The following is a 14936-nucleotide window of genomic DNA, read 5'->3' as shown; positions in this document are numbered from 1 at the left end:
TAGGCAGATACTTAACTGATTGAGCCACCCAGCGCCCCTGGATACATATATTTTTAAGATTTATTTATTTGTTTTAAAGAAGAGGGGGAGGGGCAGAGAGAGAGGGAGAGAGAAAGCACACTCCATCAGCATGAAGCCCAATGCACGGCTTGATCTTAGGACCCTAAGATTATGACCCGTGCTGAAACCAAGAGTCAGAGGCTTAACTGATTGTGCTGCCCAGGAGACACTCCTATGGATATATTCTTAAATGTTATCCATTATAGCATCATTTATAATGGTAAAAACAACACAAAAACTGAAAATCTAAACACTCACCAATATATATTGCTGAAATTACTGTATGACCCTCTAATGGAATTTCATGCAATTATTAAAAAGAAAGAAATCCATCAGTATGTGCTGAAAGCATTTCACTAAGATGTATTTCTGAGTGCAATAAAAATCAAGGTTCAAAAAGGAAGAGTTTATGTAGCATGACGCTATATGTATGTTAGAAGGATATAGGTGCAGACATTTTCCCCACACTGGAAGGATATGCTTGCAACTGATAATTGGGATTATGTGTGATGAAAAAGAAATGGGAATTGAGATACTTATTTTTTATCGTATTCTTTTATGTACTTTTAAAGGTATATTGATTAATTTCACCATATGACCTTTGTGTTTTTGTTGTTGTTTGTTTTAATTTAAGCCACTGCCTAAGGTCATAGAGCCAGGAAAGGGTACAGCTAGGATTCCCACCTAGACTGTGATTTCAGAGCCCTGTGATTCACAATTCCCCTGGATTCTAACACACTATATCCTAACAGTGCTCTCTTAGTATCAGGATTTTTCATGAAAAAACCTGGAACCTAAATTTCCAAACACTACAGCTAGGAGAATGTGCCGTATTTGCCTGCCATCTTTGACTCCTTTTCCATAAGATTGTGCTCAGCCAACAGAGGTCAGTGACCTGTAGTCAGGAAACACAGACTAAAATTTTCAACAGGACAGATTACCTTAAGGAAAAGGCATTAAGATCATTGGAGAGGTGGGGGCGGGGAAAAGGCATGAAAACAGTATCGTTAGCCAACTTGGTCAATGGGCAGATGCAGGAAGTGGCAGATAAACCAAGCCAGAATCTATAAATATACTTCAACATCAGTGTTTTAAACTCACAAAGTAAGTTAGCAAATTAAAATACTTGGCAACATGTAAGCCAAGATAGATATAAACTCTTAGTTGTAAACTTAGCTCCTATGAACTTTTCTGTGGTTTGGCCATATTATTTTACTTCTTCGGGTTTTAATTTCCCCATCGGTCAAACAGAGAGTACTATCTGCCCCGGCTGTTTCACTAAGTTGTGAGGAACAAATAAGGCAAGGAATGTGCTTTGAAAGTGCAAGGTTTCATACAGAATGAGAGGTTGTTGTTAATGTCTCTGAGACTAACCTCACGGAACAAGAGCTATTTTGAGACAGGAAGCATCAGAAAGCATTGCTGGTAAAAAGGTAGACATATCTCATCAATACAAGAAAGGAACCTCCAGGGTCATTTACTCCATTTCTCCTTTTTAAAGTCCTGGATAAAAGCATACAGAGTCCAAGATCTATAGAGGAGTGATACTCCAGGGTCATTTACTCCATTTCTCCTTTTTAAAGTCCTGGATAAAAGCATACAGAGCCCAAGATCTATAGAGGAGTGATAGTGCCATGTATAGACTATCATGTAAATCCATAAATAAAGAAATAAGAACAGTAGCCAAAGGGACAGGATGGGGTACAGGCCCCTTGCTGGAGGGGATTGCTGAGCTATAAATGTTGAACAGGGTTCTGGAAGCAAGCTGATGAAGCTTAGTGAAGTATTGGGGCAAAGGTTGAGGGATAGTCTTCAGTGATGATGGCTGAGTGCCTCTGAGGAACAATTTGAGGATGGCCAGGGACTTGAATAGGACAAATGACAACTTCCTAGAACGGACTGTTCCAGAACCCAGAGAGGAAAGGAAATAGCCTGGCCTCATCCTGGGTAGTTCACAGGAACCAGGGTGGGAAGTATTTGTAGTGGAACTAGTGCTCGCAACATTAAGTCCCTTTGAGCGGAAGAAGGAAAATGGAGAAAAAAACATGCAGTGCAACACACAAATCAGTTTTTGTAAGGGTGGGAGTGAAGATGGAGAGAATGAATCAGCAGAGGGAGACAGTACTATATAGTCCCAGGAACACAGGACTCAAACTTGGTTGTGAATATTGGCTCTGTCACTAACTTGCCATGTGACCTTAGATAGGCTATTTTTTCCCGAGTCTTGGTTTCCTCATCTCAGAAATGAAGACCTTTATCCCTATATAGTAAGTTGTTATGAGGATTAAATGAGATGTTCTTGAAAGCAATTTTCACACAATTCCTAGAACATGATGCCCAATAAATGTTTATCCCTTTATTTTGGAGAGAGGCTTTTAGAAACCTCCAGTGAAACATAACTAATTTGAAATTTCAAGGCACTGGGAAAGACCAACCTCACTAGCAGGTATAGTGTGGAAAGGCCCTTTTACACATGGAAAACTAGTGTAAGTGGATAGATAAGAAAAATCTTGTGGGAAATGGGGAGATTAAAGGTAAAGTAGGAATGGGTATCAATATAAACATAAACATGGTCCACTGACAAGGGGCTCTGAAGCTCCTGAGGCATTAATGTGAGGTTCCTTTAGATCTGTGACAATATAGGAAAATAATAAGTACTGTATAACTCAGACTGAGTAGTTTTCTTAACTGAAATTCAGAAATACAGTATAGGTTTTCTGTTCAATTATAGTAACTTTCCTCAGCCTCCTAATTTTTAAAATTTCTTTTCCGGTATAATTAACACTTTGTCATTCATTGTCCTTTAATCCTTACTTTGTTGGTTATATTTGCCTCTTAAATTATTAATTGCCTCAAATCCTTTTTGAAAGTATACATATGAAGCAGTAAAATGTTAACAGTTTCTTTAAAAACTAAAATTCCAGGATGCCTGGGTAGCTTGGTGGTTGAGCATCTGCCTTTGGCTCAGGTCGTGATCCTGGGGTCCTGGGATTGAGTCCCGCATCAGGCTCCTGCAGGGAGCCTGCTTCTCCCTCTGCCGATGTCTCTGCCTTTGTGTGTGTGTGTCTCATGAATGAATGAATGAATGAATGAATGAATGAATAAATAAATAAATAAATAAATAAATAAATAAATAAATAAAAATCTTTAAAAAAAAAAAACACTAAAATTCCAAGGGTGGATCCCAACTAAAAAATCAGAGTGAGTTGTAGGATGGGGGAAGATAAGAAAAGTATAGAGATGTGTGAGACTGACCTGATCTTTACCAGGAATCATATTAGGGAAACTCCTATTTCTAGACTTCCTTTTTTTTTTTTTTTAAGATTTTATTTATTTGTTCATGATGGCACACAGAGAGAGAGGGAGGGAGGCAGAGACACAGGCAGGGGAGAAGCAGGCTCCATGCAGGGAGCCCGACTTGGGACTCCAGGATCACGCCCTGGGCACTTAAACCACTGAGCCACCCAGGCTGCTCTCTAGACTTCTTTTGTAGCCCAAAGATAAAGGGTATTATCATAAAATCCCAAAAGCTGGGAGTGAAATAGTGCATTGGATTATTTTATGGATGGGTAAACTGAGCGTAAAGAAGTGCTTTGCTTGAGGCTGTCTCATCATGCTCTAGTAGTTGAGTTACGGTCCAACCCTATCCCAGGTCTCTTGACTCTCATTCTGGGGTTCTGTCTGCTGTGATCCTTTTCTTTATGATAGTAAATTTATGATCTCAAATACTTGTACAAAACTAACTTGTGTGGGTTGTTTTCTTTTTCAGGGCCAAGTGCTTCCGGGGTAAAAAAGTCCTTGGAGATTATGACATCAAAGTGGAACAGGTAATTACCCTGAGGCCCAGTGTTACATCTGCGTCATCATTGTTCTCTCAACATCTCAGAGTGAACCATCTAGTTCTTCAGAGTCGTCACTGGATTCCAGGCTCTCCATCTCCTTTCCCCCACCCCTTTCCCTGGGGCTTTTCTCTCTATGAGATATGGCCATGAAGGCTGCCTTTCAACTTCCCTGATTTCTTTTCATGGTCCTGTTGTCTGTAGAAAAGCAAGGAATGTGGTTCTTAGGGCCTCTTGTAGTGCAGGATTCTCAGGCTAAGGAAGACCTTAGGAGAATGTCTTCCTGGGACACTTGGCCACATCTCCATATTGTTGGTGACATAATATTCTTGGGTTGGTATATAACTGTCATTCAGTTATGCACCTGCAGTAGTGCCTACTTGTCATGAAGCTACACTTCAGAGAGAATTTTTTAAAAACACCTTCTTCATTTAATGTAGTAAAGCCCTGAAAGCCCCCCGCCCCCTTTTTTTAAATCTTCCTCTACCCTTTGCTTCATGATAAATAGAGAAGTCCATTTGGGTGGAGAAGGGGATGTCCAGTTTCAACAATGCATGTATTTTCTATGTAATAATAGAAGTTATTCATCATTCCTTACACAGTGTGCTATAATTTACAGAGTACTTTCCCACCCATTATTGCATTTAGCTCTTAAAACAACTTGTTAGATAGTCAGGATTGATTAAAAATTATTCCCACTTTATAGATGAAACAATGGTGTCCCCTCCCACCCTTGCAGGAGGACAAGTGACTTGCCTAAAGTCCATGTTGCTAACTGGGGGCAGAGCAGAAGTAAAACCCAGTTGCCATACTAAAATCTGGTGTTTTTATGTTGAAACTGACAGAGGACATGTTGCCCCAGTTTGCACTCCTACTTTGTAGAAAGGCAGCACAGAGGAGTCAGAAGACCTGAGCTTTGTTCCTATCTCTACCAACAATAAGTTTTGTTTGTCCAGAAAGTCATTTAACTGCTTCTTTATAAATGGGGAGAATTATCTTTGTCCTCCTTGCCTCAAAGACTTGCTATGAGAGTGAGATGAAATCAGTTTGTGAAAATGCTTTGAAAACTGAGTAAATGTTTGGTGGGAGGGCTGCTGTTGTTCTGTGGAGAACTTGGTAAAGCCAAGACTATGGCCTTAGTTCCCTACTATTTTTATTTATTTATTTTTACAATTTTAATTGTAGTAAAAAAATGTATATATAACATGAAATCTACCCTTTTATCCCCTACTGTTATTTTCCAGGCAGAATTTTCAGAGCTCAACCTGGTGGCCCATGCAGATGGGACCTATGCTGTGGATATGCAGGTACTCCGGAACGGCACAAAGGTTGTCCGGTAAGGTTCCTTCTGTCCTCAGTGTCCTGGCCTTCAGAGTTATTGTCTCTGGTTTGCAAAGGTGGTTTCAAAGTCAAGTGTTGGAGCGGGATGGGATATATTGTACAGAAGTTAATGATGTATGCTATGTAGAAGTGGTAGAGGAAGGCAGAGAAAACTAGCTACTGCTCTCAGAGAGCTCTTAATCCAATGGTAGAGAAAGAACTCAGGACTCATTCAGAGGTAATCAGATTCCTATCAGAGGGTTCTAGGATTCCAGCGCCACTTCCACCAGTGTGGTTTTTGTGCTTTTATCTCTGTGTATATTTACCCTGGAAAATAGGATTCCATTGCTTTAAAAAAAGGTTTGAAAATTCTAGTTCAACCTATTTTACTTTGATTTGCTTAGATTTACTCAGTGAGTCAGTAGAAGAGCCTTGTGTTTCTATGTGAATTCCCTTAACTCCCAGCCCTGTATTCTTTCTATATTCTTCAGTCCTGGGAATTCTGATAGGAAAGTCTAAGTTGGAAAGGACATTGTATATGGAAGAAAAATTTGTAGTTACAGGCACTTACATGCCGGGTGGTATGCTGGGTAACTTATAGATGTGACCAAGTTTAATACAACAATTTTGTGAGGGAGATCATGAGAATTCCAGATGGGAAAAAATGGTTTCCACAGTGTCATTTTTCCCAGGGGCTCAGCATGGTATCAGGTTTTCAGATTTCAGAATCTTGCTCCAGGAAGAATCTTTACTTCATCCTCTTCCCTACCTCAGTCTGCAGCATCCTGACACTGAGGTCTCCGATGTCCAATAGGGACTGGCTCAGTGACAGGGAAGGCAAAGTTCAGGTGTCTGGAACCTAGCAACAGGAAATGTAAACTCATCCATCCTAGAGATGAGGACAGAAAAAGAAATGTCCATCCAGGTGGGGAGTTAGCTCAAGAGAGAATGATGGGCCCCTACAACTGTAGGTAGAATGAGTCATAGGGATATATGCATACAAGCAGGTGGTGACAGAAAGTTCCATAGCAGGGTTCCAGGAGGGATCTGGCAAAAATAAGACAGGCCCTTCCAGTTATAAGTATAGGAACTTAAGACCTGGCCAGTGTAGGAAATCTAGGGCTCAGTACCTAAAACTGCCATGTAAGATTTGACTTTGGCTAGTTTCCCAGAACTGGTGCACAAGGAAATCAGAACAGCTCCAGTATATACCATCCTGACTTGATGCTAAGTTCCTTGAAGAGGGCATGGGCATGAAGTTTAAGGAGAGCTTCTTCCACCCCCACTTTAAAAGACCAATCTCTGAGCCCAGGTGGTACTGCAGCTGTACGTGGGGGGATGGATGGGTGCCTGGGCAAAGAACCAGGTAGGTATTTGCATATTGTGTGAAGCTGGCAAGCTCCAGAGCCTTGAGGGAGAATGCTGCCACAGAATGGACTCTCTGGGAAGGTGGCGTTCCCCTGGAGTAAGGGCATGAGCAAGGAGCGGCTGAGGAGTTTTGCTGGCTAGAGGGGAAATGCAGGGAGCCTTCCCATGCATGGGAACATTCTGTACTCCCAGTGCTTCCTGTAGCCATTGCTCAACCTCAGTTCTTCGAAAAATATTTGCACCCCTCCCTAGCGTACACTTTGGAAGAATAACATTGGAAAGTTTGGCATCTGTTCTCAGCCAGCCTGGACCCTTGCTCTCGTGGGGACCTGATGAGGGCATTGCCTATTTTAAGGAGCAGCTTTAAAGAGTCAGAATAGGACACTGAGATCAGGAATCTCCATAGCAGGGTGGTGAAGTCAGGCAATATGTCTTCAAAGTCTACTGGGACCCTCTTGGAACATGAACTCTGAAGCCACAAGAAACTTCTGCTCTTTTATTGCCCCATAGGGACCACATAAATTCTTGTTCACTTAAGGTGTGAGGGTCTGAAAATGTTTCTTCCCTCCTGAGGGAATTTGTACCTTAGAAAAAGACAATGCTTAATCCAGAGGAATGAGAGCTTCAGATATCTATTCCTTGAATCTTCTTTAAGAAGTGCCATAATACCTAACTGTCTAGGGCTTTGGAAATAGGAGGTAAGTTGGCATATGACCTGAGGTGCTGGTTGATGGGAAACTTGCCTCTACATTTTTACCAGGTCCTTCCGGCCAGACTTTGTGCTTATCCGGCAGCATGCATTTGGCATGGCAGAGAATGAGGACTTCCGCCACCTTATCATTGGTATGCAGTATGCAGGCCTCCCCAGCATCAACTCACTGGAATCAATTTACAACTTCTGTGACAAGCCATGGGTGGTGAGTGAGGTCCCCTTCCCCCCAGGTTAAAGGGTTGGATCCAGGTCCTGTATCTCCCAGTCCCCCAGGAGGCACCGCTGGTAATCAAGATACACTCGGCACAGCTGAGAGGATGTAAGAGGAGCTTCAGATGGGACATGGGGTAGGGTGGGTGCTAAAACATTATCATGGGCTGAGGTATCTTTGCTGCAGAGTGGACCTTTGGCCTCACAACAAAGTCACGCAAAGATTCTGTAAAGAAGTCCTTATAGGTCTGCAAGTGATGCCCTCAGTCATAAGATGCAAGAATAAAAATACCGTTTCTTGCCTCTGAATGGTCTATTAGAAAGGCCTGAGGCCAGTGGGGATCCAGCTCCTACAACTGCGGCTCCAGGCTGCCCTCTTAGAAGGAAACACCTGCTCCTAATCACATCCTCTTCCTCTTGTTTTTCAAAAATCACTTCAGCTATCACACTGGCTTGCCAAGGGTCACTGTAAAGTGCTCAGACCCCAAACCTCTCCATCACCCAGGGAATTGGAGGGGGTGTTTTTTTTTGTTTTTTTTTTTTTTAATTAGACGGACCCATTACCTCTGCTCTTGATGGCTTCCTCACACTTGAACTCACTGTTCCCTTAGAAGCCAGGGAGACCTGACAGTGTAAGACAAAGACCAAAGAATGAGGAGTCAGTGGGAGCTGCTATGGTTGAGGAAGGAGGGTTGGGTTCCTGATCACCACTTATTCAGCCTTTCTCTGTGGCCTGAGGCATCTAAGAATCCTAGAGTTTTGCAGAAACAGGCTAAAAGTGTTGTATGATTTGAATGTGTTACTAATCATGGAAGAGCATATTTGAGGCTTTTATCAAGTTTGTTTTCTAGGGATCTCCCTTTTCTCCCTAGTCATATAACCTTCCCTACTGCACATAATAAGCCCTAGTCCTTTCCTTCCCCACCCTTTCAATACCTGCTAGAATTTGGCTCCCTCATAGCCAAAGGAGCTGATTCTGCTATTGCTAGTTCTTTTCTTGTTAAGTAATCCTCTCTGTGCCTGATTTCTTTGTCTGTAAACTAGGAATAATAGTAGTATCTGTCACCAGTTTGACAGTCTGGTTGTTATATTCTCCTAGTATTTAGGATCTCTTAAAGAAAATAGTCCCCTGCTTTATGTTCCAAAACTATGCCAGAGGCCAAGGTGGGAGGATTAGAGAGCCTATGCCTAAGGCTTTGTCCCTCCTGGGATCTGGGATCTGGTGAGGGTTCACATTCTCACCCATTCACAATCGCAGCACATTGCCTTTGGCATCACATGAGAACAGCAAGGCTCCCTGGCCAGACACCAAGTTTTCCCTTCATTTTCATTAAGCAGCTGCCCCATTAATGGCATTTTATATATTGTTCTCTGTTTGTTAATGGGAGTGAACAAATTTGGTGACTATAAAAGGAGGGTCCCTCTGAGAGGATGACTTTTGACCATATTTTCTTTATTTCTTTATTGTGGCTGTTTTTGGTGTGAGAGGAGGCCTCAGTTGGGTTGTCAAGGCTCTGCCTTGCATCATTGTGTCTCTGAGCACATCTACTGTTATAAATTGGTCAGGGTAGGCTATGCCCTGGAATTTTGGAAGCAGAAATAGCCCAATCAATGAAGGTAGCATTCCAGAGAAAGCAAGAATGCCACCATCCCATATGGCTGCAAATTTATCTAAAAATCCTATCACTCCATCTGGGTTTTTTAGAGGCAGAGACACAAGAGTTGAATTAAAGCATTTATTTTCAGGAGGGCTAAGGATAACATATTAAGCTCAGACTGATTCTGAAATCTCATTTCTTCAAGAAGTCTTTCCCGATTCACTGAAGAAGTGGTGGTAATGAACAATTATCTTCCTATTCATTGCCAACACCACCCCCAGCTCCAAAATCCATTCTTTTGTCTATGCATAAAGGAAATAACCCTTATCAGATATTACATTTGTTTAATTGGTAACTGTGTGCTTGTGACTTAATCTAAGTTTCCAAAGGAGGCAGGGGTTAGATGCCAAGTCCAATACCTTGAGCTGACAGGGACTGCTGGAGATTAAAAGTGGAGTGGAGTAGAGTAGGGTGAGCTCCCACGGACCTAACTAGCTCCCACGGACCTAACTGGCTGCCATTTTAGTTTTGCTGTTCCAGGACTCTGGGATTTTGCCGTGGGCCTTCTTGGCATTGCTGTGGTGTCTGTGTAACTCTCCCACATGCTGGAAAGATGAGGCCCCACATGCCTCAGTGCCATGCCAGGGCGTGGGCTGCAGCAGGACAGAGGTTGTCAGGCAGAGCTGGCATCCGCTTGCTGGCGATGCTGGAGAGCTATGGGAGCTCAGGCAGGTATCCAGAGGCAGGAATCTGGGCAGGCAGGACTTAAAGGTCAGATGGGGTGATGGGAAGAATCAGAGAAGGCAAGAAAAGTCTGAGGGGTTGGTCTTGACAATCAAAGCAAGTTGAAAAACCAAAGAATGGCAAGGACAGCAAGTATAATGGAGAATGCAAGGAGCAGGAAGAGACCTACCTGGGTGCTGTCCTGCAGTCCCAATTCCAGGGGTGATCTAGGAACCTGTGCTCTCCTTTGCTTCTTTAGCTTAGCCTCATCTCCTCATGTGTAAAATGAGATGTTTGGTCTACAAGATCTAAAGTCTCTCTTTTTTTCTTTAATATTTTATTTATTTATTCACGAGAGACACAGAGAGAGGCAGAGACACAGGCAGAGGGAGAATCAGGCTCCCCACAAGGAGCCGGATGTGGAACTTGATCCTGGACCTTGAGATCACTCCCTGAGCCAAAGGCATGATTCTCAAAGGCTCAACTGCTGAGCCATCCAGGCATCCCTAAAGTCTCTTTCAATAACAAAATCTTGAGGGTTTGAGAGTCCCTGAATCATACTTTCAGTTCTGGAGGAGGCCTTCAAGATCTACAGTCAATAGCCGTTCCACAAAGAGGAGTGACCCAGAAATTCCAAGATTTTCCAGTATTTCAAAAATAAATTCTATCCTTGCCAACAAAGGACCACAATATATGATCACTTAAACTGCAGTTTGATAATGGAGTTTGGGGGGAAATATAATAAAATGGTGTTCCCTTATGGCAAAAAGTTTGAGGAACTGATTAAATTCACTCTTTTCATTTTATATATAAAAAAAATGAGAGGAGAAATCATTTGCCCAAAGGGCACCTAGCAAGTTCCAGACAGAACAAGAACCAGAAGACTTCATTTTTCTAAAAATCCATTCTAAGTTTCTACTCCTCCCTCCATACCTTCTGTCCCCACTGGCTCATGTACCAACATCCCTTATAGAGAATAAGTCCTGAGCTTTTGAAAAATATTCTAGCTTTCCTTTCTCTGGTAAATAGAAGGCAAGTCTGATCTGGCAACTTTTCCTTCTAGCAGTTCCAGATATCAGTGGTTAGATTGTAAACTAACCTAAGTAGCACTAGAGGGAAGATGCTGGATTACCTCTGCTGCCAAGGCACTGGAGATAGGTGTTTGAGTGGGTGTGTGTTTGAATGGATTGAGCAGAAAAGGCCTGTGTGTTTACTATGGGAAAAGCATGGTCTCTGCAGAGTCTGAAAGGCAGCCATGTGAAGAGTTACAGATCAAAAATAAAAGGGCCTGGCTATGAATACGGCTCAACTATTATGTGGCCTTGGACAAGTGATCTCTCTGGGCTTTGGTTTCTTCACTTATAAAATGTGGGGGCAAGGGACTCCAGGAGGTGCTAGATGTTTGCCAAAGGGTTTTCAACCCTCACACTGTAAGTATGTGTACCTCACCTCTTCTTTGTAGAGTTGTTCTGGTTTCTCATAGGTGAAGGATCCAGTGAGTTCAGTTCTTAAATGAGTAGTAAGTCCTAGAGAGACTAGGTCTATCCATCCTGAATACCATGAGCATGAAAATCTTCCTAAAGAATAGCTTTATTCATGACCCCTGCTCCAATTCTTAGGACTTCAGACTGCCTGCAGAAAAAAAAGCTATCATTCCTTTCCTGGCATTTGAACTTTCATGACTTGTCCCCATGTTACCTATTTAGCTTTATCAGTTGCCATCTCTAGAATGCAAGTGTTTAAGTTAGAGACCCAAATTTCAATCCCAGCTTCATCTCTTTGCAGCTCTGTGACTTTAGGCAACTTTTGTACTGTCTCTGAGCCTCATATGTAAAATAAAGATTATAAAATACCTAATTCATCAATTTGATATGAGGAATGAATGAAATATCCTTAAAATCATATAGGTACTGAATGAATGTTAGTGCATTCTTTCTCCCTTCCCCAACTAATGCATATGTTCTTTAAAAATAAGAATAGTATACCTCTTTTATATCCTCAGTGTACAAAGCCTCCAACATAGCAAACCCAATAAATATTTGTTTGATAGATTGATGTTTGTCTGTTGCATTTGTCTAGATAAGCTGAAATATTTGCTTCTCTTTTACAGTTTGCCCAGCTGGTGGCCATCTACAAGACATTGGGAGGAGAGAAGTTCCCACTCATTGAGCAGACATACTACCCCAACCATAAAGAGATGGTAGGAGATTGAGTGGGGACTTTAGTCCTCTGGTGTTTATATTCTGAGCTTGGTGATTATGGGGCTCTAAATGCCTCAGCATTTCAACCCCCCGAGACTCTGTTGGGGATTAACTGTGGACCTGCTTTGTGGGGCTAGAGCACCTGAATTTTAAATGCCAACCTCTTGCTTCCCAAATCCGGAGACCCAATAGGGAAGAGCAGAAACAAAGGCATTTTATGAAGCTGAAAAAGTAAGAAATCTTTGGATCAACAATCAGAAGATCCTGCTATTTTGGGTTCTAGCCATTGCCCTGCCACATGTCACTGGACTAGGTTAGAGTCCCTGTGTGTGAGTTTCCCAATAGGAAAGTTAAATGGGCATCATTATTTCTGACCAGGATATCTAATATGGTACTTATAAAATGTAAGTGAGATTAAGTAATAGTCTTCTGGAAAAGTGTGAAGCACTCCTCAGATGTAAGGTGTTGTTCCTGTTATTATTCACCAGGCCCTTCCATTCCTTTGGCTTCCTCAAGATTGAGATAAGACTGGGCTAACTAACACTGTGCCTTCTCTGAGGCCATGCTAGGATGTCAGAAGGGGCAGAGAGATGGCATGGTTGGTTGGTACAGGACTAAAGCTAATGTGTTTCCTTTAAGACAACTTCTAGCTCAACTGTCTTCTTCTTCTCTGTCCCTACATCCTCTGCCCCAGGCCTGAAAGGTCAGTTGGTGACCACTAGTTAAGTCAGTTGCTTAACCCACCAATGGAGACTTTCTGCCATAACATTCTAGTATTGTACTGTGAGACAGTGATCATGTTTGTTCCCTTTCCCACTCCCTGCTCCAAAAGGGATCTCCATTTGAACAATTTCTGTGAATCAAGAACCTTCATTTGGCATATGGAGATGGCGCTGCTTATTAGCAAACCACACATAAAAAATGAATAGCAACCTTGGGCCTTGAAAATAACTACCTCCTTCATCTTTGCCAGGAAGAGGCTCTGGAACTTTAAGGCCTCATCCTTAATAAATCCTTGAGGTGAACATAAGGGCTTTTCCCTTTCAGGGCAAGCTAGAAGCCTTGCAGAATCTAAGGAACCTTAAGGGATCTGTACTTGGAGTTCTCAGAGACTGTAACCCGCAGTGATATGGGGACTGAACTGAAGGGTAGACAGGGAATAAAACTGGCTTTTCTCCTGCCATAACGTCTACCAGGGCTGACCACTGAAAACAGTTGCAACAGTTGCAAAACACATTCCCCATCTACCATCTTTTCCCCCAAGTGTCCTTGTGTTACTTTTCTCCTGTCCTCTATCCTGAAATTTGCCCTCAAGAGAGGACCTGCTAAGATCTCTCTGAGGTGTCAAAAGCTAAAGGGGAATTTCATCTTACAATAGAAAAGCTTTTTTTGGCTTAAAAAATTCTGAATTAGGAATAAAACCATTAGTAATCTAGTAGAGAAGGGCTTTCTAAAAGAAACAGAAGAGAAGCTTTATGGATATCAGTGGAGGGCTTTAAGGATAGTTAACCTGCAGAGACCATACCTAAGTCTATTCTTGCCTAAAGAGGCATGCTAACTGGACTAGATCCTCTGCCAGGAATGGTATCGAGGAGATTATAGCATGTGGAGGGAGGTTAGGCCATTGCAGGTCTCATGTTTGGTGACTGTATCCCCCAAGAGTTTCCCTCAAACAGATAATAGTATATGAGAGGATTAGATTGAGTGGGGACATGAGTAGAGGACATACAGCCATAGTGGGTTGTTCTTTTCATTCCCCCAAATCAGTTTGTTCTGATTCTGATTCTGTCAGCCCACTTTCTGGTATTGTACATCACAAGGCTACATCATCTCATATGTATAATAATCATTTCTCCCCTATCAGATCAGTTAAGGTAAGAGAAAAAGGAATAGAAAAGGGAATAGTTCTGACCTAAAAAACAAACTAAGCCAGAATCAAAATTTTCAGTAACAGCTTTCAGCTCGACTAAAAGGGTTTGGGAGGCAGGAGAGATGGGCTGAAGGCTGGCTAGAAAAGTCATATTACTTTCCCTGGCCCTTGACAGGTGCTGGGCTGGCATTTGGATACAAGCTATAACATACCCCATCCCTATCCTAATTCTAGCCAAACTATCCATTGGTACTTTCCATTGGCTGGCAGTGATGAGGCAGGTGGTGACAGCCAGAGCTCCACAGGGAAGGAAAACTGGCTTGGGCTTCAGGATGGTTGAAGGGATGTGATGGTCACTGGCCCCTACTAGGGCTGGATGATGTCAACAAACTCCTTCCTGAGGAGCAGGCGGCCCTGGTACCAGCTGCAGGTGCCATCAACATGCTTCATGCAGACATAATGCTGGGCTTGGTACCCATAGAGCTTCCGTTCCAGCAGCCAGTCTGTCCAGAGGCACTCGTTAGGGGCTGAGATGGTACAGGGCACTGTATAGCAGGTGGTAATCTAGAGTCATAGCCACACAACATCAACATGAGTAGGGTGTTCTTTTTCCATTATTGCCTTTCAGACTCCTACATATGCTTATAACCCAGCTCAAATGCCCCTGACTTCTGAAGCCTTTCCTAGTCCCCAAATTTCCTCCTGAGTCCCCTTTCCCCAATTTCCTAACACACAGTATTGCCTCTCTAATGGTATCTTTGGAGTCAGACAGGCCTCAGGGTTCTTAGTCTACCACTGACCTTGAGCAAATCGCTTCACTTCCTATAGCATTAATTTCTTTGCCTTAAAATAGAAATCTGAACTCTTCATAAATTTGTTATAAAGACTAAATTAAATATTTTAAATAGATAGACATTACAGGACCTGGCAAAAAGTAGACTCTCTTTAAATGGTAGCTATATTATCTCATTCTTTATATGATGGCCACCTTCCCAGCCAAAATGTAAGTACTTTGGGATCATGGACTATGGACCA

At 42.4% G+C, this 14936-nt stretch overlaps 2 protein-coding genes across 4 annotated transcripts in view; one reads left to right on the top strand and one right to left on the bottom strand.

Moving 5' to 3' along the window:
• Positions 1–14936, top strand: part of SYN2 (synapsin II) — a 200635-nt gene that overhangs the window by 149658 nt on the left and 36041 nt on the right. Inside the window, exons 2-5 of the mRNA XM_025449577.3 lie at positions 3830–3887; positions 5144–5235; positions 7348–7504; positions 11941–12030. Coding sequence (XP_025305362.1) covers positions 3830–3887; positions 5144–5235; positions 7348–7504; positions 11941–12030 — 397 coding nt within the window. The remainder of the gene's footprint in view (positions 1–3829; positions 3888–5143; positions 5236–7347; positions 7505–11940; positions 12031–14936) is intronic.
• Positions 1–14936, bottom strand: part of TIMP4 (TIMP metallopeptidase inhibitor 4) — a 37563-nt gene that overhangs the window by 17326 nt on the left and 5301 nt on the right. For 2 of the 3 annotated variants that reach the window (XM_025449582.3, XM_049098548.1), the window contains one exon: positions 9232–14465. The exons of the other annotated variant lie outside the window; for it this stretch is intronic. In XM_025449582.3, the coding sequence (XP_025305367.1) occupies positions 14268–14465 (198 nt within the window). In that variant the 3' untranslated portion in view covers positions 9232–14267. Of the gene's footprint in view, positions 1–9231; positions 14466–14936 lie in introns of those variants that run through there. 3 annotated transcript variants of the gene reach the window in all.

This window comes from Canis lupus, chromosome 20 (genome assembly GCF_003254725.2).
Source record: "Canis lupus dingo isolate Sandy chromosome 20, ASM325472v2, whole genome shotgun sequence".
NCBI classification, from domain to species: domain Eukaryota; kingdom Metazoa; phylum Chordata; class Mammalia; order Carnivora; family Canidae; genus Canis; species Canis lupus.
This window is presented reverse-complemented; position numbering and strand designations above follow the sequence as displayed.